We start from the raw sequence: 26,584 nt of genomic DNA on the forward strand, positions 1-26,584 counted from the left end.
AAGTGAAGACCGGTAAATTATATGGAAAACTGATACAATTTTACTGAAAAAGCATAAAAAATTCTTTAAAATAGGTAAGAGTTTTTAAATTATTTTTGTTATTTTTTGCTTCACTATTGCAAAATAGCTAATTTTTCGAAAATTAATCATCATCATCATTATCATTGGCTCCACAACCCATGGTGGATCTTGGCCTGCTCAAGGATAAGTCTCCATTCTCTCCTATTCTTCGCCTTGGCTTTCCAGTTTCGTACTCCATATGTTTTGGCGGCTCCATCTCATTCATTCTCTCTATGTGACCTAACAACCGCAGCTTTTTTATTTTGATGGACCTAATAATATCAGATTTGTCATACAGGCGGTAAAGTTGAAAATTATAGCGTCTACGCCATAATCCGCCCTCCTGTACTCCTCCATAGATATGCTAGAGGATTTTACGTTCAAAGCATCTTAAACTTTCTTCATTGCTCTTTGTCATCGTCCATGTTTCCGACGCGTAGGTGAGGATGGACTTGATAAGAGTTCTGTATATCACTAGTTTCGTTCTTTTTGTAACTAGGCTTGTTAAAAATTTTTTTTAATCCATAATAGGCTCTATTTGCCAGATATATCCGTCTGTTAATTTCTGCACTTACTGCATTATTTTGATTAATTTGTGAGCCTAGGTATAAAGTCCTTCGAAAGTATATGTTCCGATCGTTAGATCTTCGGGTTGTGCTGCTAGTATATAATTTGATACTTTCATATACTTCGTCTTACTAGTGTTAACCTCTAGTCCCATTCTTTTTGTTGCTGCTTCAAGCGCCTTGAATGATTCGACCACGTCCGCCTTTCTTCTTGCAATAATGTCGATGTCATCGGCGTACGCTAGTAATTGTACGCTGCGATTAATAATAGTTCCTCTGGTTGTTATTCCAGATTCTCTTATCGCTTTTTCTAGTGCAATATTGAATAGAAGGCATGATAAGCTGTCTCCTTGTCTAAGTCCTATCTGAGACTGGAACGTTCTGGAAACTCCGTTCTGCACTCTAACTTTACACTCGACTCTTGAGAGAGTCGCTTTCATCAATTTTACTAAGTGTACTGGTATGCTGAATTCTATCATAGCCTTGTACAGTGCGTTTCTTTCAACACTATCATAGGCACATCTAAAATCAACAAACAGGTGATGAGTATCAATGCTATACTCATATGTTTTTTCTAGAGCTTGCCGTAGAAGAAATATTTGATCGGTCGTTGATCTTTCTTTACGAAACCCACACTGATATTTACCTATTATGTCTTCACAATATCCCGAAAGATGGTCGTAAAGAATATATGCCAATATTTTGTATGTTACGTTTAGGAGGGTTATTCCTCTGTAGTTGTCACATATTGTTTGATCTCCTTTCTTGTGGATAGGTACAATTCTACCTACATTTCAGTCTTCTGGAACTTTATTTGCTTCCAGATCAGTTCTACCAGTCTACATAGACAGTATGTCAGGTTTTTTTGACATGCTTTAAAAGTTCTGATGGAATGCCATCTGCCCCAGGAGCTTTGTTTTCTTTAAATTTTTGTATAGCTTGAATGACTTCTACCTCTGTTGGGATATTATCTTTCTCTTTTTCGTCGTCAATGTCCTCGAGTTGGATTTATGATTCGTGGAGCCCTGTCTCACCTCTTATATTTAGCCTTTTCTCGAAGTTTTCTGCCCATCTTTCTGGTATCTGGTCCTGATCACCAATGATCTCCCTGTTTTATTTCTAACGTTTGATAATCTAGGTTTGAATTCTGTCCTGTTCTGGTTAATCCTCTTGTAGAACTTTCGCGTTTCTGCTTGTTCCTTATAGTTCTCTAGTTCTTTTAGTTGGCTCTCTATATGCTTTTTTTAAGTATTCGTTTTTCTTCTCGTCTCAGCTGCCTGTACTCTTCTACTCTTCCTCTATTTGTTTTGTTCTTTGCCCTTGAAGTCTTCTATATGCCTGATTTTTTTTTGCGTTTCTTGTGCGCATTCCTCATCGTACCAGTCTGACCTTAATTTTTTTACGTTTTTGCTTTTCGATAACTTCAGTTGCCACTTCTTCCAATATGGCTCTACACTGCCTCCAATCTTCTCATTGCGCCGTCTCCTTTCGAAAGTTGGCGATCCAAATGGCAATTGTAGTTTTGGAAACTGCTGCGCGAAAGATCTCTGCGGATGAGCGGTCGAACCATCTCCTCAGGTCTTTTAGCCACGAGTTCTGGCGTCTTCCTACTGATCTTTTGACCTGTATTTTTCCTTCCAGTATAACTTGAAGTAATTTATATCTTTTGCCTCTCAGCACATGACCCAAGTATTGCATTTTCCTTTCTTTGATTATTCTTAGTAATTCTTTTTGTTTACACATGCGACGAAGTACCTCAACATTAGTAATTCTTTATACCCATGGAATCCTCAACATTCCTGCCTAAAATAGTTGTTAATATCTTCAACTATAACATCCGTACAGCCTTCTAGTTTACTTTCGAGACTTTCCTCGAATCTCATATCTACCTCAAGGTTCTTCAATGTTTCTACTTTAAACCTTTCCTCTTTAACTCCTTTTTCTTTCTTTGCATTGGAGACTCTAGCTCTTATTTTAGCTTGTAGTAGGTAATGTTCTGTGCCTATGTTAGCCCCGCGTCTTGCACGTACGTCTATCACGTCGCTGAAGTGTCTTGCGTCAACTACCACATAGTCGATTTGGTTTACTGTATTCCCATCTGGACTTCTCCATGTTTCCTTATGTATATCTTTGTGCCTGAAGCATGTGCTAGCAATCACCATGTTCATTGAGGAGGCTAAGTGTATTAGTAGAGTTCCGTTGTTGTTTGACTCTTCATGTAAACTGTGAATTCCAATGGTTGGCATGCATTCCCTCTCCTTACCTATCTTTGCATTAAAATCTCCTATTAAGACATTTACGTCATTTATAGGACAATGTTGTATGATATCTTCCAGTTGTTCATAAAACTGTTCTTTTTCTTCATCCGGCTTCTCCTCAGTTGGTGCATGGGCATTTATTATGAATATTTAAAGAATTTACCTCTGATTCTTAGTGTATATAATCTTTCGTTGAGAGGTTGGAAGTATATTATAAGGTGCTTTACTTTTTTATTGAACATGAATCCCGTTCCTAATTTGTGTTCCGTTGGATGGCAGCTATAATATATCGTATAATTCTTTTTCTCTAATATTTTATTTCCCAACCATCTCATTTCCTGAAGTGCAATTATATCGCTCTTATATACTTCTACACTGTAAATCAGAGACTGCAAGGCTGCTGAACTGTATAGAGATCTTACACTCCACGAGAATAATCCTCAATCATTGTCATTTGTCGCGCCGAGTCGTCGTCTAGATTTCAGTCCGGAAACTTTACCTTACATTCTCGTAACATGCTGTTTTTTACGGTGTCGGGGTGTTAACCCTACGCCCAGCCCCCAACCTGGAGGACCAGTTCACCCGCTCTTGTCAGTTTCCGACCCAACGTTCCACCCGGGTTGGATACCGGATCTCCAGTTGGGTTGTTCGGTTTAACAGGGGACACCAGCGTGAAGGTGAGAGTCGGATTTGAGTAGAAGAGGCTAAGTGGAGTAAACTGGAAGCAACTCCATGTTTTCGCATTCTACCCCTTTACCCCCCAAAAAATAATAATATCTTTTCCAAAAATGGTTAAAAAACCTTGATTTCGTGTGAGAATAAGGAAAATATCACAAATATTCGGCTTTAAAATTTCAAGAAGTTTCACTTAATAGCTATTGCAAAATTGATATTATTTATCCCAAAAAACTTTTATTTACAACGTTATTTTACGTAAACTATTGGGGTTACATAAATTCTGAATGCACCAAATTAAAAAAAGGCTTATTTTATCAAATTAAATCATTTAACGATTAAAAAATTCTGCTTCAATGTCCTACTATCCTTAAAACCCGAGTTAGCCTCTTTTTTTTTTAAAAATTTCCCCGGGCTTTGTTTATAAACAATTAGCTATTTAAAAACAACCAGTTGAAAGATATATTTTTTTTTTATTATAATAAATTAACAATTAGAATAAAAATGTAAGTTAATGTGATGAGTTTAGGTCCTGTCCCTTGATTCTGGCGTGATGTGGTCCCTCTAGTGAGAGAATCACGTATCCATGTTAATAAATGTCTAAGATGGTCCCTGGAGCCTTTAAAAGTAATATACACCAATTACAAATCTTTATATAGAATGTTGCGAAATGTCTATACAGCTAAGAAGAAAATATCTTCTGTAATAAATTTTTGTGCAAAATTTTATCTAAGAATAGTAGTCTAGTTAGTAAAGTTCACAACCTATTTATAATGGATTTAACTAATGATAATGGAAGAAAAAAGACTCACTGGTTTTATGTAAATCATATCAAGACTGCTGGTAATATAAAGACAATATGTATAATATAAAAACGAACTGTTACCGATATACCAAACAAACTTAACTGATGTGCCTTGTACAGTGTGTAAAAGCCAAATGGAATAAATTCATTATTTAGGTTACTGTACATATTTATAAAAAATCCCGAAACACGTCAAATTTAAATTATAACTTGATATTCTTTAACGTGAAAATGCAACCCCTACCTTCTACCCTCTTAAAATGACAGGTACAACCCCCAATTTTTAAAATAGGAAATATAGGCTTGTGATATATCGTTTGAAAGGTCTTTTCATTCTCCATTCAAAAATGTTGTCGCTTTTAAGTTTATTAAGATTAATTAAGATAAAATAAATTAAAATCATGTGGTTACCGAAATTCGCTAAAATATACTCAAAACTTATTTCCCGTTTAGGTCTTGATAATTACCATAGCAATGGTACCAATTACCATAGATGGTAACCATTAAAAAACTTTAAAGAATTTCCGTGGCAACGTTATTTTAACACGCATTAGTAAATTGTTTTATTTAAGTTGTCAGTATTTTAATTTAAGGAAAAGGTTCGTTCAATTCAATTCTGAAAAATGGTTAGATTAACGGAAATGCATAAAATAACAGTTTTACAAAATGATTGGTTACGGAGATAACACCCGAATACAACAGGAAGTAACTCGCCTATTTCATGAGAAATTTCCTAATTTACCGCCTATATCCCAAGGAACAATAAGTAAAATAGAGAAGCAGTTTTGCGAGTTTGGTCATGTAAGGCAGATAAAAAAAGCAGCTGCCAATGCACTGAGTGATGAACTCAAATTAGATGTGTTGCTTGAGTTTCAGGAAAATCCACATAACATCGAGTAGACAGGCATCCACTACATTCAATGCTAGCCATACATCGATAGTAAACATATTAAAAGAAAACTACCTACTAAGGAGCTCATGGAAGACGATTTTGATAGGAGAACTTTTTTTTGTGAGCAAATGATGGACATGTTGGATAACAATATTATCCAATTAGAAGACGTTATGTTTTCTGATGAGTGTACTTTTTCACTTAACGGTCATGCTAATCGGCAAAATTGCCGCTACTGGGCCACGGAAAATCCTTACTGGATGAGAGAAGAACACACTCAATACCCTCAAAAGGTTAATGTTTGGGCAGGGATTGTAGGAAACAATATCATTGGTCCCTTTTTCATTGAGGGCAACTTGAATGGCAACAATTATTTGGCACTACTTCAAAATGATGTCATTCCAACATTGGCAAATTTATATCCTGATCCAGAAAACCGCCGACTTTCAGCAGGATGGAGCACTACCACATTACCAACTTAATGTCCGGCAGTACCTCGATACAATAATTCCCAATCGCTGGATAGGGAGGCGAGGATCGATTGAATGGCCAGCGCGATCACCTGATCTTACATTATTAGATTTCTTTTTATGGGGATATGTGAAGAGCCATATGTACAAAACTAAACCTCCAGATTTAAATGACTTAAAAGAACGAATAACGCTTGCGATTAGGTCGATCACGCCTGTTATGTTAAATAATGTTAGAAGACAGTTTTATTTGAGATTAGGATGTTGACAAGACGTTCGCGGTGAACATTTTGAACATCTACTTCATTAACATTCATAGTTCTTTTTCGTGTTCTACATTTTATTACGTTTTGCATTATATTTTAGTTTTTGATTATATTGTAGGGAATTTCGGTAACCACATGATTTTAATTTATTTTATCTTAATTAATTTTAATAAACTTGAAAGCAACAACATTTTTAAATGGAGAATGAACAGACCTTTTAAACGATATATCACAAGCCTATACTTCCTATTTTAAACATTGGAGGTTGTACCTGTCATTCTAAGGGGGTTGAAGGTAGGGGTTGCATTTTCACGTTAAAGAATGTCAAGTTATAATTTAAATTTGAAGTCTTTCAGGATTTTTTATAAATATGTACAGTAACCTAAATAATGAATTTATTCCATTTGGCTTTTACACACTGTATAGAAATACGCTTTCTAAGAGATTATTCTAATTATCCCAAAATACAAACCTTGTATTTTGACAACGATTTCCGAAGTGGAAATTGAAGTATATCAATAAACGTAATTTAAACTTTAATTGTGGCTTATTCCCATTTAAATAGTAACTACTTCAAAATGCCTTAAGAAACTAGCTTCAGAACCCTATTATAGTAGAGTAAGAAAAATATTAAAAGGAAAATTGTCAATAAATACTAAATACTTTACCAAACAAGGATATAAGTACCTTTTGTTTGATTTCTATATTTAATTTATGTTTTTATTATTCTTTAGGATAGAAGCACCTTTTGTTTGATTGCCGGTGTTGCAGTGGGTTTTACGGTAGCTTTTGTAGTACTAGCGCCAAGTACTATCTACAAAGACGATCATTATGGAAAGAAATTAAGACAGGTTAGTAAATTTGTGTGTAGCTGAAGTAGCATTTTGTATACCTTGATGGTATACAATCATTGCGGTGTACGACACCGCAATCGCGACAAAATACAGGAACCTCGATATAGCTGTAAGAAATCTACAGACGATGTCTACAGACGGATGCGATAGAAGAATAAAGTATCCAATGGAAAATAGCAATAAATCCAGAGAATAACCAGGCGATTATCTTTAAAAAGAGAAGAGATAACTCAGAAGAACAGTTATCAGTGCAAGACAGACACACCAAATGACAAAACGAAGCTTAATACCTAGGAGTCTTAATGGACTAAGGTCTAACATTCAGTTTTCTAAATTTCTGTCATTTATTACCTTGAAGCTCAACCGATTCCTTTTATAACAGACATTGCAGCTGTAGTCTCAGTTGTATGTAATGGTGTGGAGAATGCGGAAAATGGTGTATCATGTAAAATCTCATGGAAAAGATTGTAAAATTAAACAATTTAGTCTATCGAAAACAAAATAGCTCAACAATATTAATATTTTAAACTTAATTTGATATTTAAATCCGGCTAATAACCACAAATCTGTAAAATAAATATATTTTGTTTTTAATTTATTTATCTACTTTATATGAATTTTTTATAGGTTATCCATAGTCATGAACATACCGGAGAACATCATCACGATTTCCACAATGAAGATGAAATGAATGATGTTGAATTTGTGGGGGAGGTAGGAGAACACGGAGAAAATGATACTTTTCACCGAATGACAGATTCGTCCCTAGCAGAATCTCTTAAGAAAAAGGTAAAGCAATTTTTCGAAGCGAAGCTTCTATACTAGCGTTGTATTATTTTTTCTGTGCAGTAAAATGCTGAGACGAACGTCACGGAACTAGCACCATAAGATGGCGTCGTCACGTGTAGCGTCATAGAATAGCGATTCTTGACATCAATTCACTACTCTCGATCTATTCGTTTCTAGTAATCATATATTTATTCTAAGCAGGTTTAAATTAAAAACTGCAAGAAAAATAACTAAAAAAATATATACATTAAGTGAGAAGTAAAAGATTAAAATAAAATCTGACACTAAAAGATCCGATTCGTAACGATTGTCAAAATTTTATAAAAATTATAAATGTCATCCGATCCATTTAAAGTTTTTCAATAATTCTCGTTTTAAGATAATTTCATATAAATGCAAGTATTATTTGTAAATCTATTTAGTTTATATGATAATTAAATTTGCTATTAAACGATATTTATTTAAACTTTTATTATTAATATTTGGTCTGAATTTGACAGGTTTATCATAAGTAAACAAAGTATGCAGTATGAGCTACTGCCAATATTTAATTCTGATCTATTCTGTTCTATTATGTTTATTTAATATATTAAAATATAATTATAATTTGTATTAGATTTTAAAGGGATATTTTTGTTTGTTTTTGGGCTTAATAGGAGCTCTGCCCTCATTTGTTATATAATAATAATAATAACAATATTTCCAACCAGGCGTACATCAAAAAAAGAAACCTTTTCACTGCCTTCATTGACTATAAGACGGCCTTTGATTCAGTACCGCATGAATGGCTTATAGACATATTGAAAATATATTAAGTCGATGATAATAAAGTGACCTTTTTAAAGCATATAATGACGGAGTGGAACACTAAAATTCACCTTCAAATACCTAGTGAAAACAACATCGAAACTGAAAATATCTCAATTAACTGGGGCCTTTTCCAGGGGGACTCGTTGAGTCCTCTTTGGTTCTATTTAGCGATGAACCCACTATCTTAGCTACTGAACTCCACTGACTCAGGCTTTAGCATCAAAAATAGCAATACTGTTGTGGCGAAGCTTACTCATCTGTTGTATATGGATGATTTGAAATTAATAGCTTCCACTCGAAACCACTTAGATTAGATGCTAAAAACTGTAGAAACTTTCTCAAATGATATATGCAAAACAAGCAAGAAATGCGCATAAACCACCTGACTAAGCAAGAAAAAATGCGCACCTGGATGAGTAAACCTCTGCATGAGCGACATCTCAATGAGATTAGTTAAGAATATGTCGACAATACAGCGTCGAACTATTGGTTGACATCAGAAAATATGTTTCCCGAGACAGAGGGTTTCTTACTTGCCATTCAGGATCAGGTTATTCCAACTAAAAATTTCCTGGAATATATTCCTCTAGTTTGTCAGGCGTTTGTCGAACTGATTATAAAGAAAGCTATGACTTAGTAGGAAACGATATCCACCAAGAACTAGCTGACAAACTGGGACTTCTCCAAATCGCCCATTTCCTTATTATCAATACGTCCCTGACAAAATGCTTGAAAATGACAACTACAAGCTCTACTGGGACCGCACTGTGCTCACAGACCAACCAGTGGCACATAATAGACCGGATCTCACACTAGTTAATAAACTTTATAGTAAGTCTGTCAGGGACGTATTGATAATTATTGATATGGCGATACCTAACATCACTAATTTACGTGTTATATACAACGAAAAGATCACCAAGTACAGAGATCTAGAAATAAAAATCAATGGACAATGGAGAATGGAAAGTACCCAGATAGTACCTATTATTTTATCTACTACTAGTGTTATTCCCAAAAACCTCCTAGAGAACATAAAACAGATGGCTCTAAATGAAAATCTCCGTTCATTCATGGAATTCTTCTTTTATTTCATTTCCGTGTAAAAAGCGACAATAGACGATTCACTGTGCAAAATTTGTTACATCGGTACTTTCGTCCATTTGCAAGGTAAAAACATACTGGACGATATTTGTTCTATGACGGTTTTCTTTGGCCATTTCAAGTGTTCTACGGCTAACTGTACTATCAGAAAGGGACAAGGAATTCAATTGTTTGGCTTTCCAAAACACAATTTACGACGTCTTTGGTAGCTGGTAAAAGTCTTTCCCCAATTGTAAGGTTTTTTCCATACTTGGCTATTCTTAAACTGACCAAAAAATCCGTTAACGGCATTTTCGTTGCTTGTAGGAAACAGCTATTTTCTTCTGTCCACTTTTAAGTTTAGCTTCTTTTATTTTAAAAAAATGTAGCGATTTTGCGCTGCAGTAAAGATGGCTTTATTTGATGAATTATAAAAACTTTAAAACCTATTACACATTACGGGTGTGGCTCTTCGATAACATAGGAGGACTAAAATCCGATTTATCAATAATTTGAATCATGTTATCTGGTACATGGTCATGTCAACCTTGGTTGAAGTAAACATGGTAAATCTTTTGTTTCTTAAACAGGCCATTCTTCTACAGCTTCAACGGGTCTCTTTAACCATGATGTATACAACTACTCACTTATCAAGTCAAACTTCGTGTAGGTAAAAAGAAATAAAATAAGACTTACTCACAATCAATTTGATTTTACTACCAAAACGACCGGTTTCGCTTTCTACACTTTGCAAAGCATCTTAAGGTCAAACGGTACAGAGTAAATTAAATGCTGAAATTATAAAAATCCCGTATTAGCCCAAGATAAAGATAAAAATTATAGTAATTATGCCAATATTACATGTGTGTCTTTATTAATATGAAAAAATTGATTAAGCAGACAAAGTAAAAACCCACAAATTGGCGGCATGACTGACATTTCGACAATGCTCCCATATTTCAGTTTTATAGTTACGTACTGAACTTGTAACGTAAAATACTATTTTAATTTTTTTATGTTATTTTATGCGGTGTTTCGCGTATTGCGTACCACCTCAAATAATGATATGTACCACCAGTGGTACATGTACCACAGGTTAAGAACCGCTGTCCTATTGTATTGCACACCAATATTATCATTTTGATGAATATTTTTATTTATTTTAGGTTAGAATATTATGTTGGATTATGACTGGACCAGACAACCATGAGAAAAAAGCAAAACATGTAAAGGCAACATGGGGAAAGAGATGTAATATTTTATTATTTATGAGTTCAAAAGCAGGTAACGTAAATATTATCAAGTGTATGCTATTTTTCTCCTGGGCCCGTCTAATCCTAAAGATATCCGTTATTACTAAAGAGGAAGCTTATTGTGTTGGTGTCCATTGTTATTTCCTACACCCAGTCTAGAATTTTTTGTACTCTGTAGAAGTTTGTACAGGTCTTTTGCTTGAGATGTCCAAAATAGGATAGGGTCTCCTCTTGGTTGCCTGTATAGTTCTTGTATTCTGTGGTTCAGAGTCTCGCAGTCACATAATCATGTTTTACAGTTTCTGGTTCCCCATCACAGGATATGCAGTTAAGGTCTCCATTGTAAATGCCTCTTTTATTTGGGAATTCTCTTACGGGTGCATGCCTGGTCAATATTCCTGTTACTGTTATCAGTTTGTCCATATCCATATAAAGCAATTCCTCCGTTTTCTTTTGTACATGGTCCACTCATAAAAATTTTTCCATGCATTTGTTTTGAAATTCTCACTCAATATCGCTTATGACTCTCTCTGATCCATTCTTCTACAGCCGTATGTACTGCATCCTTTGCTAGTCGCCGACGGTCCGTTTGATTCATTCGATTCTCTATTTGGAAGTTGATCTGTTTTTTTTTTATAGTATTCTATGTCCTGATGTTCTGGTACTCAGACAAGCTCAACCTTGTTTAGGTCTCCCAATTCATTCAGTTCACATTGTTAATTCAACAAAAACATGTATCTAAAATTTCAGAACCACTTAAGAGGATTATAACTCAGCCTATAATAGAGTAAAAACCAGATTAAGATTATTATTTCCGAAAACGAAAGGTTTTGCAGAACTCCGGTAAACCCGCATCAGATACACGGTTCTTCCCCGTGGTGCAAAAACGAATCAGTAAATTTAGATTGTAATTAGAGAAAAACCAAAAATTTTTCAAAAGTATTATGTATCTATGTATATACAATGCGCCATTATTTTAGATTGCCAGATTTAGCGCCAGATAGATACTGACCGCAAGGAGTATTGAATCGTCTATATATCCGAGATTATTCACAAGTGTTTCGTTAATTGAACGCCCTCATTGATGTCTTCTAGTGCCTCTTTAAACATCTCTTCTAAACACATATTAAAAAGTAGAGGGGATAGTATACATCCTTGTCGTACTCCTCTTCTTACATAATAAAATAACATAATTTTTTTTTTTTTTTTAAAGGTTAAAATACGTTTATTGACGTTTCAATTTCCACTTCGGAAATCGTTCTCAAAATACAAACATTAGTAAATTAAACAAATTTTGTTTTTGTTACTTAGTGAAAAATTCTTCTATTAATTTAATTTTATCTGACTCATCTATATTGACAATTCAGACATACATTATACATTTTAAAGTAGACGACTTTAAAATGATATTGCCAATATTGTTGAGTTGCGTTCCTGGGACGACTTTATTTATAAGATAGTTCATTCGATTACATGAAATCAACTTTAACTTGAGAATATCCGTCAGAAAAGATCATAACATGTAATTCGTCTTTAAAAAGACAAATACATGCCATGATGACAGTAAAATTCTCCTGTTAGTGATTCCATAGTAAATTATGAGGGAAAAACCAGGAAAAAAACCTCATAATACTATCCCGACATGGTAAGTATTTGATCTTGCATTTATTTTACCTTCAATAAATACCAAATTCCGATTTTATATGTTTGTTATTTAAAAAATATAAATGATGTATTCTCTATATGTTACTGACTTACCAATACTGGTATTTTCTTTTTAATAACTTCCTCTTTCAATATGGGTAACCAGATCCTACTACATTCTGCCGAGGAATTCGCGACACAATTGGTCTCATTTAGCATAATTAGAGCCGCTTCTTTGATTTTTCTCTTTTTACCATCCGTTTCTTTTAGGACTATATTTGAATCATTCCATTGAACCCTATGTTCATTATCCCATGCATGTTTACATATTTGAGATCTATCAAATTCTCTATTTTTAATATAGGATTGATGTTCACTTATTCTAACATTTAATGGCCTTGATGTTTCACCTAAATAAAACTGATCGCATTCACAAGGTATTTTATAAATGCAATTCTTTGTCCTTTCTTGTTCATTGTTAGGTTTGTTCATTGTTTGTCCAAAACCAAAACTACTTTAAAATGTATAATGTATGTCTGAATTGTCAATATAGATGAGTCAGATAAAATTAAATTAATAGAAGAATTTTTCACTAAGTAACAAAAACAAAATTTGTTTAATTTACTAATGTTTGTATTTTGAGAACGATTTCCGAAGTGGAAATTGAAACGTCAATAAACGTATTTTAACCTTTAAAAAAAAAAAATAATAATATTTTTTCATTGAGTTATTTATTTATATCGTTTAATCTATTGTTTTAGATGAAAATCTACCGGCAATACCATTAAACGTAAGTGAAGGAAGAAATAATCTGTGGGCTAAAACCAAAGCTGCTTTTAAATATGTTTACGATAACCACATAAATGACGCTGATTGGTTTATGAAAGCCGACGATGATACGTAAGTTATATCTTATATTCCCCTTTCGGATTGTATGTTAGATCGTTGCATCGATTATCGAAAAATAAAACAACATGTTTAACAGAAATATAAATATTGTTACCTTTTAAAAATTCAACCATCTAAATAAAATTTTAAAATATTATTTTTGTTAATACTATTGTCGTCTTCGTAAAAGTATTTTACGTAACGTGCAATCGTTTATAATGTGAAAGTTTAAAAATTCAGCGTTGTTTAGGCATATTTGAAATGTCAGATTTGTTGCCAAAAATCAAAACCGAAAATTCATGCCATCGATTTTGAGAATTGAGCTTCAGCAATAGAAATTCCATAGTGATCAGTTAATGGAAAAGTGATAAATTTTAATGATCTCATGAGAATCGTTAAAAATGGCAAACGTTTATTTATTTAACACTTATAGAAACTGACTTTATTTGAGGCAAAATGCAAAAATTGGATAAGAAATCTGAATTCTTCATCTTTAAAACGTTATTTGATTTTTGTCGATAGAACACTCCGATCAAAAGATATCGAATTTTTACCGTTCAAATTGATACAAATTTTATTTAAATTTGATTTCTAAGCCAAAAATAGCGATTTGTTTTTTTAAACAAACAAATTAAATTACTAAAAGTATTTTAGTACGTTAAAAAACCGATAAAAAGTGATTGAATTTGGGAGTTAATTTCAAAATAGAGATGAAAATCAGTCGATTACTTTTTATCGATTTTTTAAGGTATTAAAATATGTATAGGTATATACAAAATTATGTATAACAGTATTCTTCTTTTTTTACTATTATATTATACTTTTTTTATATTATTATACTTTTTTTAAGATATTAAAATATGTATATGTATATATAAAAATATGTATAATAGTATTATTCTTTTTTTACTATTAAACATCACACACGAAACAACATTTCTCAATACGCAAACAAACTTCAGTTTTTATAGGTTGACAGATAAACTATTTAGAACATGGAAGATTTTCACAGAAATTTGGATTATTGCGAAACAGCCCTTCGTTTCGCTTCTTGTTGGGTGGTATATTCTGTGATAAAACTAAAGCATCACTGGCATTTGGTAATGCATTTTTTAGATTGCTCTATTCGAGTTAGGTCGGATTATAGCATTGTTTTATTCTTAACAGTTTCCTTAATTGATTTAATAGCTTATCTCCTCCATTTACGATAGCTTCTATTACAATTAAATCCTCTCCTGGGGCTTTGTTATTTTTCATTTTTCTTAACGCCTGTCGAATCTCATCTACCTTTATTTCTGGTATTAGTTCGGAATCTTGTTTCATGATCTTCTTTGAAATGGCTGTTTGTATTCCTATTTGATCTTCTCGCCTACTTCCATATAATTCCTTGTATAACTCTTAGACGACCTGTATTAACTCGTCCCTACATGATATTATTTCATTTTGCTTGTTTTTTAATTTATGAATTTCGCATTTCCGATTCGTTAGATTTCTAAGTAGAACTTTTAGGCTGTCATTTTCCTGTATAGTACGTTTAATAATATCGGTTTTAAATTTTCTTAATTCTCTCCTGATTGCCTTCGAAGCAGTTATTCATTTCTCTTAGAGTGTGGCTGTCTGCATTATGACTGACTTATTTTACTATCTGATTTTCTATTAGGACAGTGCACTCGGCAACTTTCTTGTAAGGCGTTTATGATGCAATTATTCAAGTCCTTAAGATCGTTCTCGGAGGTTTCATGCAGTAGTAGATTATTATTGATATGTGCCTGATATTGTGCCTATTAAACTTACATATGACTAATTTTTTCAGGTATGTGATTGTGGAAAATCTGCGATATATGTTGCTACCATTAAGTCCCAATACGCCAATTTATTATGGCTGCCGATTTAAGCCGTACGTTGCACAAGGATACATGAGCGGAGGAGCAGGTTACATACTAAGTAAAGAAGCATTAAAAAGATTTATTGAGGTAATATAATAGAATAAACTAGTCCCTTCTGTTCCTTTTCTGTGAGTGTATCTCAATTGCTTGCTGGATTTTCATTACAACCAATAATTGTGGTTTAATTCCATATAAACATAATATTTTTGTATTCATTTTCATGTCATTTTTACTTTTTGTTGTTACTTTTTTGGATTTACCATTTGGAGCCATTTACCATCAGCTTTCATCTTTGTATTTAGATTTTTCCTCTTCTGTAATATTCCTTATTTCCTTGTTTTCTTACGCTCTTTTGTAATCGTATTATAATTTATATAGATCTTTTTTTTCTTAAGTTCTCTTAGATTTTGTTTATTTTTATCATTTCTCTTTTTTTCTTTGTTTTAGATTTCTTCCAAGCAGGTTTTTAATTCTAATATATAATATCTGTAATATTGATATTATTTTCCTAGTAATTTTTTTAGATTACTTTTAACATTTTAGAAAGCGCTGCCAAATAAAGAGAAGTGTAGACAAGACAATGAGGGTGCAGAAGATGTAGAAATGGGAAAGTGTTTACAAGCAGCCGACGTAGCTGCAGGTGATGGTCGAGATCCTGAGCTTAGAGGAAGATTTTTCCCTTTTGCCCCCAGCCATCACTTAATTCCTGGACATGTCGATAAAAATTTTTGGTATTGGCAATACATTTATTATAATGAAACTCAGGTAAATATCATCGTTTGAACTATATTTTTGAATATTGAATTTTAACAACGTAAACGCCCTTCTATTGTTTTAACAAATCCTCCAAAAAGGAACTTTTTATTGTTATCAATAAACAAATTAGCTCGAAAATTGATCGAAGAACATTATAGATAGCAGATTGTCCCATATTAAATTCTTCATGTGCCCTATTGGAATATTTTTGTGCCATCTTCTATTAGCATGATCAAATAAAATCAAAATGTAATTTGGTACATGATTTATATAAAGGGATCATTGTTTAAATAAGGAAAAATGGGTCAATTTTGCACAGAATTTTCTTAAACATCAAAAAGGCATTTCAAAATTTTTAATCCACGCGACGTTATTAAAAACAAGTTATAAACAAATTAAAACAATTTTCAAAACCAATTTTAGAGGGGAGTTTGATTAAAATTTTGATTTCTTAATATAGATTCAAAAACACTAGATTCAGAACTCTGTATTTGAAAAAATTGTAAAAATTGAGTTTCAACTGACAGTTATTTGTCACATGTTATAGCTATCTCCTCATGTAAAAATTCAGCTGCAAAGTCAGGTATTTGCTAAGAAATAGGCATTAGAAATCTTGAGTCAGATGCAAAACTCTCTCTTTGTGAGCCTATGCCAGGTGCAAAACTATGTAAATTGCAGTTGGCCAATCGCTTACATTGTTTGAATCACATGGCACGCCAGATGTGCCATGTGATTCAAAGTTATGCCCCAGTTATGGGGCGTTTGAACGGTGCAGAGAGTCAGTATAATAGAGGACTATCACCTAGATTGTATTTACCATGTGATCTGAATTTTACAAAGCTTTACAGAATGTACAGTAAACGTTATCCACATCATTCCGTAAAGTTATCATATTTCCGAAAATACGTTAATGAACTACAACATATCATTCGGCACTCTCTTAATAGACGCCTGATCCTTGTTTTGCGTGGCTTAGATCAAAGGAAATTTTAAGAAGAGAAAATTCAGAAGAAGAAAAATTAAAGGTTATAACATAACAGAGAGTTCATACGTTAAGAGATAAAGCCTTTTATTCTTTGTTAAGAAACGAAAAAAAAAAATCATATTATACAAATATTTTCTTTTGATTGTCAAAAAATCTTTCCTTAGCAAAACTTCCCCACCAGGCGACTTATTTCTCGCAGCAAATAAATTTTTATAATTTCACCATCGTGGCTAGAAATTCGAAATCCCATCTTTCTTCTGCAAATGTGACATCATATGTGTGGCTGGAGTATGAACTTCCAAAAGATTCAAATGCTGTTGCCTCTGCTGTACATGATACTCTAATGAAATTCAACTTTAGAAATCAAATCGAAAAAGTTCATGTATTTGCAGATGGATGTGGTGTACAGAACAAAAATAGCATGATGATGTCTTTAATAATTTCCTGGTGTGTTTATAAAGCATCTGGTCACATCAGGGACGTGGAGTTTACGTTTCCTGTTGTTGGTCATTCCTTTTTGCTACCAGATGCGATTTTCGGTATGATAGAAAGGAAGATAAAAAAGAAGAACGTTGTAATAAATAAAAAAGAATATGAATACATAATTGGAAAACGCTCAAAGGTGCTGAGACTTGGTAAAGACTGGCAGATATTAGACTGGAGAAAGGCGAGTGACGTTGTTTTTAAAAACCTTCCCAGTAGCATTTTAAATTTAATGCATCGAAAGGATTTATATTTTCTAAGGACAAAGATCATATGGCCACAGTAAGGGAAGAAATATTTTATTGTTCTGACATAGGGTTCAGCAAGTCTATAATACGAAAAGAGAAAAAGATTTTTTTATTGAAACCTAACTTACAACAGATTGGATGTTCATTGAAAGGAGATAAATCGCACATAGACACTTCTTAGAGAACATTTTGGTGAAAATTAGAAAGACCTGCCAGATCTCACATTTTATAAAATAATAGATACTGGCGTACGGATAAATAATAACGAGAGTGTTGCAAAAAACGATCATATTGATGATGAGGACCCAGAGGAACTTAAAGTTTAGGAATTAATATAAATATATACACATAATTTGTGCAATTGTACGACCTTTTGTACTTTGAATAAAAATTAGCTGTTGACTAAACTGTTATAGCTGTTTACTTCCACATGCTTTCTGCCTTATTTGTAACACACTAGGCTTTAAAAACAGACTAATCGAAGAACCACTAATATCGTTAACTATTATCGTGTATTTTCAACAAATTTTTGGTACTGGCAATACATTTATTATAATGAAACTCAGGTAAATATCATCGTTTGAACTATATTTTTGAATATTACATTTTAATGCCCTTCTACTGTCGTATTGCCCTTCTAAATCGTCCAAAACGGAACTTTTTATTGTTATTAATAAACAAATTATATCGAAGATTGATCGAAGAAAATTATAGATTGCTGATTGCCCCACATTGAATAAAAATTAATTCTTATATATTATTGTTCTGAAGCTATTTTCTTGTGGCATTTTAAAGTAGATACTATTTTATTGGGAATAAGCCACAATTGAAGGTTAAAATAAGTTTATTGACGTTTTAATTTCCACTTCGGAAATCGTTCTCAAAATACAAACAATAAATTAAACACATTTTAAATAGGTAAAAAGAAATAAAATAAGACTTACTCACAATAAATTTAATTTTACCACCAAAACGACCGGTTTCGCTTACTACACTTTGTTAAACATCTTCAGGTCTATTACCAGGTAAACTAAATGATGCCGGTACAAGAATTATTAATTACTGATTCGTGAAACATAGTTCAAACTATCCTGGATGGATGGTGATGGGTGATTAACTGTTTTATTGTAACTGTTTAATAGTTAGCGGGGAAGTTCTTGAGAGGGGAGATATTAACAAATGAAATGGGAATAAGGTATTATGTAATTGTTTGTTAAATGAAAGTGATGTTTTATATTATTTACTCATTAAAAGTTATTTACATTTATTCCATAGATTTATTTTACAAATATAATAATAATAGTCTCCCGTTTTATACCGCTTCGCGGCTTTGGGAGTATAGCAGGGTAGTCCGCTATATCTAGGGCCTACGGTATACAAGGAAGGTAACATGGCCAGTGCTACGCTTCAACCGCCTATTATTACCCCTGGTTTTACCCAAGGTACTCATTTTATTCAGGCTGAGTCGACCTGGGGCCTATAGACATTTTTAAAAATGTCTAGTTGTTCTTGCCGGCGGTAGGATTCGAACTCCGGACCACCGGAGTAATAATAAAAAATTTTTTACAAATATGCGTTAATTTATTTGATTTTTTAATTAAAAGGATAGTTATATGACAATGAATAACGTCAGATGTACAATTTTGTGGGTGTGCAACTGCTTTTTATAAAATTTTTGATAAATTAAATTTGGTTTCTGTTTTGTTTTGTTTTTAAATTTAAATTTAAATTAAATTTTCTTTCTGACAAACAGAACACAATTAAAAAGACAAAGCAGACATTAAATTAAAAAATGGGGGCACGTATTGGTACTACATCACTTGTTAGGAGAGGAACTGGTAAAAACTTAGTTTTTTGTTGTCTAGAATTGAAACGCCAATAAACTTATTTTAACCTTCAATTGTGGCTGATACCCAATAAAATAGTATCTACTTATATATTATTATATATTATCTTTTATATACCATGCGGTCCATATGTATGGAATAAATTCATTTTTAGCGTTATTATGTACGATGTGAAAAAAACCTGCAGCAGGTCGATTTTTATTCTTAAATTGACAATTTAAAGTATAAAAATATTATCCCCCTCCAGCACCCCCTTTGAGTTATAAGCACCCCCTTGAAAATTTTAAATAACAAAGGGGGTCATATGGCACCTTGCTAGAAAGGGATTTTAGTCCTCTGTTCAGCAATATAAAGTTTTTTAAGTTTGGTGCAATCATCACCAAAAAAACTGATTTTTAAGATGTAAAATTTTGATAATGTCTCTATCGCAAAACTTTAGGTTGAATGAAGATAATAGTCACATACTATTTAGAATCTATTTTTCAATGTACTATACAATTAAATTTAATGTTCAAAATGACCACCATTTACTTCTTGACAATATCCGAGGCGATTTTGGAATTCTCGTTCAACATTTTGTACGACCTAGGGGGTTATTTTGTTAATTTCTACCGTTATCCTAACTCTTAAATCAACAATACTGTTTGGTCTATTAAAATATACTTTAGATTTGAAATAACCCCATAAGAAGTAATCGAGATGAGTCAAATCGGGAAATCTAGCCGGCCATTTGATCGTTCGATGTCTTCCAATCCACCTATTAGGAAAAATCTCATTTAAATAATTTCTAACTATATGTGCAAAATACAGTGGAGCTCCGTCTTGTTGGTAGTAAATAGATCGATCTATCTCATTTGGATGATTAACATCAGGAAAAAATCTGTTCATGATGTAGGCACTAAAAAGTTAATCAAAAAATCTAGATAAACCTTACCATCAACTGTGTCCTCAACCAAATAAGGACCAATAATTTTATTGTTAATGATACCAGCCCAAACGTTAACTTTTTTAGGATATTGCGTGTGAGTCTCACACACCCAGTGATGATTTTCTCTGCTACAATATCTACAGTCTGTTTGTTAACCGTTCCATTTAAATGACACGTCGCTTCATCATAAAAAAACTATTTTGTTTATAAACTGCAAATCTGCGTTCATTCTGTCCATCATCATTTCACAGAATTCTTGCCTTCTATCAGGATCATCTTCATTTAACTCCTGAACCAACTGAACTTTGTAAGGGTGGTATTTTTCTTTATGCAAAACTCTCAAAATAGATGATTTACTTACATCACGGCGGCAAGTTCTCGCGTTGCTTTATGCGAATTTTCCTCAATCTCTAGAAGTACCTCTAACTTTTTTTCATCAGTAAATCTAACATTTCTACCTGGTTTTTTAATATTTTTTACATGTCCAGTATAACGAAACTTCTTTTCAATTTTGCTAACTGTAGACTACGAAACTTGTTGACCAGGGTATTTATTATTAAACATTTCACAAACCTCCTTTTGAGTTATTGTTTTATTACCACAACCAATCATAATTAAAATGTCTATTCTTTGAGTCTCGGATAAATGAGCCACAATACATACAATTTAATACGCGCACAAATATTATACTGACATCTTTTAGTAACTTTAAATACCTAAATGACAGTAGCCTACTAGATTCATATCAATTGTTTATTTGGATTTTTAACTAATATTTTATTATCTTCAAAGTTTTTTCCCTAATGTTTAGCAGAACAGATACGAAAATAAATGATTATTTCTAAAGTATATTTTAATAGATCAGGCAATATTTCTGATTTAAAAGTTAGGATAACGGAAGAAATTAACAAAATAAACCCCGAGGTCATGCAAAATATTGTACACGAGAATTCTAAAATCGCCTCGGTTATTGTCAAGAAGTGAATAACGGTGGTCAAGTTGACCATTTAATTTAATTGTAACAATCAATTTTCTCAGTTATGATTGCACAACAGTTACACATTGAACAGAGGACTAAAATCCCTTTCTAATAAAGTGCCACATGACCCCCTTTGTTATTTAAAATTTTCGAGGGGGTGCTTATAATTCAAAGGGGGTGTTGGAGGGGGATAATATTTTCATACTGTAAATTGTCAATTTAAGAATAAAAATCGACCTGTTTCAGGTTTTTTTCACATAGTACATAATAATGCTAAAAATGAATTTATTCCATACATATTGACCGCATGGTATTATATATATATATTGTTATGATTGTTTATTTTAACTTTAATCTTAGTTTATTGAGCCAATAAAAAAATATAACTTATTTGTTATCAAAAGTAAAATAAACTCCTTATATTACCTGTGTTCGATGGATTCAAAGATTTTCTAGTTGTCTTTTATCGGGATAGAGAAGAAGGATAAGAATAAAAAATATATTATATTACAAAAATTTACGTTTCTTTATTTTATATGAACGAATAAAACAATTATCGAATTCTCAGCATTCTTATCAATCAGCATACAAGAAAATAAATCAAATTTTTATAATAATAAGATTTTAAATCTACATACATTTATATTAGATGAAAACCAGTTTTACTTAAATTTTTCTCTACTTGAAACAAGAAACAACAAAACTTTAAACTTTTGATTAGCCTAACAAAACCTCAGTTCTTAAATTTGAATGCTAATGACCGTGATGTCAAACCGATCCTTCACAGATATAAAATTCAATTGTACAAAACACTTACAGCTTATTTTCTTATTGAGTTGTATGTTGGAACATACCCAGAAAAATCCAGTCTCCTCAACGATGTGATCGCTTCTTTTTGGCACCTAGGCTCCTTCCTAACGTCTCTGCAAACCTGCTGCACTAACCAAAAACACCTGATGCACTTCTCCAAAAACTCAACTACTTATTAAAGACACAAGGACCTCCTTTTGTCAACTTGATGCCGTAAAACTACTTTCACAAATCTTCACAAAATGCCAACGGTAGATACAAGGACCTCTTTCAATCTACTTGCTATCTCCTTCTGCAAAACTATTCAATTCCTTTCACAATGCCGGTATCCAACTCACGAACCACACCCTATCTTGAGACAAACGACTGTTTCCTTCGATGACCAAATTATAACTGACTTCTCCGGTTCTTATGATCGGCTCACCAATTCCCATTTAAAAACGACCGTCCAATCAAAAGCTTAAATTGTGTTTACCATGATTTTGGAAAAGCCTAATTTCGGTTTCAGAGAAAAACTAAATAGCTTACTTTAAAATTGGTTTTGTCAATACACAATTTATACATATTTCAAAAGATTTGAATATGGTAATTTAATACTCGATTATACAAACAATGAAAAGATTAACTTACAGGTAAAATGTCTTCTAATTCTAAACAAAGGTTTTTTGATAATTTTGTTTGAAACGGAAAGATGGATTTTTTTCTTTATTTTTCTTTGGTTGGGAAAGAAGAAACATAACAATATATATATATATATATATATATATATATATATATATATATATATATATATATATATATATATATATATATATATATATATATATATATATATTTAATAATTCATATCATTACTGAACTAAGCAAATATTTAACGGTTATTTATTCTATCTTTTTAGGGAATGGATTGTTGTTCTGATAACGCTGTATCTTTCCATTACATCGAGCCTAGTATGATGTACGCCATGGAGTATATGATTTATCATTTGCGACCATTTGGAATCGCCTATAAGCCAGCATTACCAGCAAATCTTGAAACGCTAAATAGAGACACTGCCGATTGATAAAAACTTTCTACAAAATAATAAGGCACTATTAAGGCAGGTTCCATTAAATTAGATGCCCAGATATGTCTGCAACTAAGTAAGAGTCAAAAGAAGAAATCATATCAAACTAAATTGTATATATATATATATATATATATATATATATATATATATATATATATATATATATTTAAAACTAATGCCTTATAATAATGGATAAACATGACCAGCAAGCTTATAATTTATAATAATATTCCAAAGTCTCTCTATTATTGACTTTTCTTTCTTATGTCTATTTATTGAAATTTCTCCAATTAAAAATTTCTTACAATTTCTTTCAGTTTTGTGACTTATAGTTTTTACATTTTTTTCCCACTAATGGAATTTTGTGAATTAATATTGTGTTGCAGTGACGTTTAATCCATGTTATACACCAATTTCCAATGCTTTTGTCGTTTCGTTTTAAACTCTTCACAAAAAATATATATCCAGGATTATACAAAAATAGAATCTAAATTCGAAATATATTGCAGTTTTATGATTTGGTACTATATATATACAGTTTTTGCTCCTAATAATATAATCAGACTGATATTGAAAGGAATATAATGAAATGTAAATTTTTTGGTCCACACATTACTGCGTATATTCATGGAATATTTTATTTGTACGTTAGTTATTTATTACTAAAAGAAGAATCACATCTTTGACGCCTAGCGTAAATAAAAGCACCATTTCGAAAGCTATTCGCGACGTGTCGCAATTGTTATTGTGTTTTTTTTTTTCACTTCTGGTGATTTTCTGTTTTTTAAATTCCTTAATGCTTCCTTTACCTCTCCCTCCTCAATATTTATTTCTTCGTTGGTTTTCACCTCTGGTATTGATGGTTCATTGTCGTCACCTTTAGAAAATAGGGATCGAATGTAGTTTGCCTATGTTTTCTTCTGAATGTGTATCGTTTTTATTAGTTCGTTCATTTCTTCTTATTCTCCTCTGATCATTCTTCAAATGTCTTTCTATGTTCGGTAGAAGTCGTGTTCCATCTGTTTTGAGGAGCTGTGCCAGTGTTCCCTTTTTATTTGTCTAACTAAAGTATTCGTTTCATTTCTGATTCGGTACTTACTTACTTTTCTTGTCCGGAGCACCAACAGCTTTAAATTTTGTATTTCCAATGGTTGGCCACATAGATGGCCCTGTCATTCGCTAAAAATAGGTCTTCTTCTGTGCAGGTCTCTCTCATCTCTGTGCATGACAGTAGATTGTGACTATTCTGAACCAGGGCCCAGTCGCAGGTATGGTCCTTCTGGTTTCCCCATTTCTTCAGGTTACTAGCACAACGTGAAACGCTAGTCTGTTTAGAGCTTTCCATGTGGGATACAGCAAATTGTATCCATCGGTCATTTCCTCTGAAGATGCAAAATGTGTTGTAGGTGACGCTTGCCATAGGTGTATTCGGCTCGTCTTTGGCTCTTCGGGAAGGGATAGTGATTTTGTTCAGAAAGCTTTTCCGAAATTTTAGTCTACTTGGCTGAACTTGGTGGTCATATAAGGTGTATCTTCGATCCCTCTCCTGCTTCTTTCGTTCTATATCTGACGTGACCTGTCTTCTAATAGCAGGTGGAGCGATTCCAAATATAGGGTAGACCTCTTCGATAGGTGTCGGTTTCAGGCAACCACATATTATACGAGCCGTTTCATTTAACGCAACATCGACGTTTTTAGCGTGAGCAGAGTTTTCCCACACTGGTGCTGCAAACTCAGCGCCAGAAAAACATAATGCTAAGACAGAAGTACGAAGAGTGTGTGGTTGTGCTCCCCATTTTGTTTAGTTTTCGGATGATATTATTTCTGGCTCTTACTTTTTTCTTGACTTCTTCACAGTGATATCGATAACACAGAGTTTAATCCAGACATACGCCGAGGTATTTTGGCGTCTCATTGTGTTCCAGTATCTAACCATTCTACGCCATTCCACCTCCAGTGTTTTCCGGGCATGCTTGTTTCTAAGGTGAAAAGGGCACACCTAGGTTTTTATAGGATTGGGTTTTAGATGATTTTCGTCATTTAATAGTGCTAAGTCTTTTAGGGCATCTGTCAGTTTTACTTCGGCTTCATTGAAGGTACTCCCCTGAGCTGCCACAGCTGTATCTATCATCCGCGTAGAAAAACTATCTTGTTTGTTGGTTTTTGAGTTGGTCGTTGGTGTAAATGTTGTATAGCATCGACGCGAGAACACTTCCCTGTGGGAGTCCATTTTTGTGATCCCTCCACCTATTGTTCTTCGACTGGAGCGTTACGTAGAAGCTTCTATTCTGAAGAAGACATTTCATTAACCTTATTAGTCGGAAATCGTTTGTAATTTCGTATAGTTTTACCAGCAGTCGTTGATGGTTAACTGTGTCAAAGGCGGCAGTCAGGTCTATGAACGCTACTCCTGTTATTTCTTTACGTTCAAACCCATCTTCAATATGTTGGGTGAGATTAAGAGTTTGACTGCAGAAGCATTTTCCGGGTCTAAACCCTGATTGTTCAGGAATAATTTTGTATATACTTTTGACAGTTGCGAAGTATTGACGTGTTTGGAAAAATGACGCAAATGAAATGATGGACAAATGGACGCAACAATTCATTAAGAAACGGTCTCATATGCAGAAAAAAATTGTTGTCTCTCCTAGACAATCCACCTACCCTTCTTCTTCTTAAAGTTCCATCTCCTATCGGAGGTTGGATATCATAACGGCTATGGTCACTTTGTTAGCTGCTGCTCTGAAAAGTTGTAGTGAACTACAGTTAAACCATTCTATAAGGTTCTTCAGCCAGGAGATGCGTCTTCTTCCTATGCTTCTTCTTCCTTGGATCCTTCATTGCATAATAATTCTCAGCAGCTCATATTTTTCTCCTCTGGTTATGTGACCCAAATATTCTAGTTTTCGTCTTTTTATGCTGTTCATAATTTCTAACTCCTTATTTAGACGTCGTAGTACCTCAGCATTGGTAATCCTTTGAACCCACTGAATTTTTAATATTCTTCTGTAACACTACATTTCGAACGCTTCTATTTTCCTTATGTGTTGTTTCTTCAATGTCCAAGCTTCCATTCCGTATAGTAAGATAGAAAATATGTAACATGTTAGAGCCCTCAATCTGAGATGCAACTGAAGGTCTCTGTTGGTAAGCATTGTCTTCATTTTCACAAATGCTTGCCTTGCAGTTTCAATTCGGACTTTGATTTCCCTGCTTTGGTCATTTTTGTCATCAACCCAAGTTCCCAGATATTTATATGTCTCTACTTTTTCTATTTGG

The 26,584-nt window shown here is 33.0% G+C and overlaps 1 protein-coding gene across 4 annotated transcripts in view; it reads left to right on the forward strand.

Annotated features, from left to right (window-relative positions):
* The window catches only part of LOC140435082 (glycoprotein-N-acetylgalactosamine 3-beta-galactosyltransferase 1-like), a 51,302-nt gene extending 25,331 nt beyond the window's left edge, over window positions 1-25,971 (forward strand). For all 4 annotated transcript variants that reach the window (XM_072523780.1, XM_072523782.1, XM_072523783.1 and 1 more), the window contains 7 exons: window positions 6,727-6,843; window positions 7,474-7,635; window positions 10,695-10,812; window positions 13,187-13,325; window positions 15,127-15,286; window positions 15,743-15,964; window positions 23,135-25,971. In XM_072523780.1, the coding sequence (XP_072379881.1) occupies window positions 6,727-6,843; window positions 7,474-7,635; window positions 10,695-10,812; window positions 13,187-13,325; window positions 15,127-15,286; window positions 15,743-15,964; window positions 23,135-23,299 (1,083 nt within the window). In that variant the 3' untranslated portion in view covers window positions 23,300-25,971. The remainder of the gene's footprint in view (window positions 1-6,726; window positions 6,844-7,473; window positions 7,636-10,694; window positions 10,813-13,186; window positions 13,326-15,126; window positions 15,287-15,742; window positions 15,965-23,134) is intronic.
* The last annotated feature ends 613 nt before the right edge of the window (window positions 25,972-26,584 follow it).

The sequence above is a fragment of the Diabrotica undecimpunctata genome, chromosome 2, assembly GCF_040954645.1.
Source record: "Diabrotica undecimpunctata isolate CICGRU chromosome 2, icDiaUnde3, whole genome shotgun sequence".
NCBI lineage: Eukaryota > Metazoa > Arthropoda > Insecta > Coleoptera > Chrysomelidae > Diabrotica > Diabrotica undecimpunctata.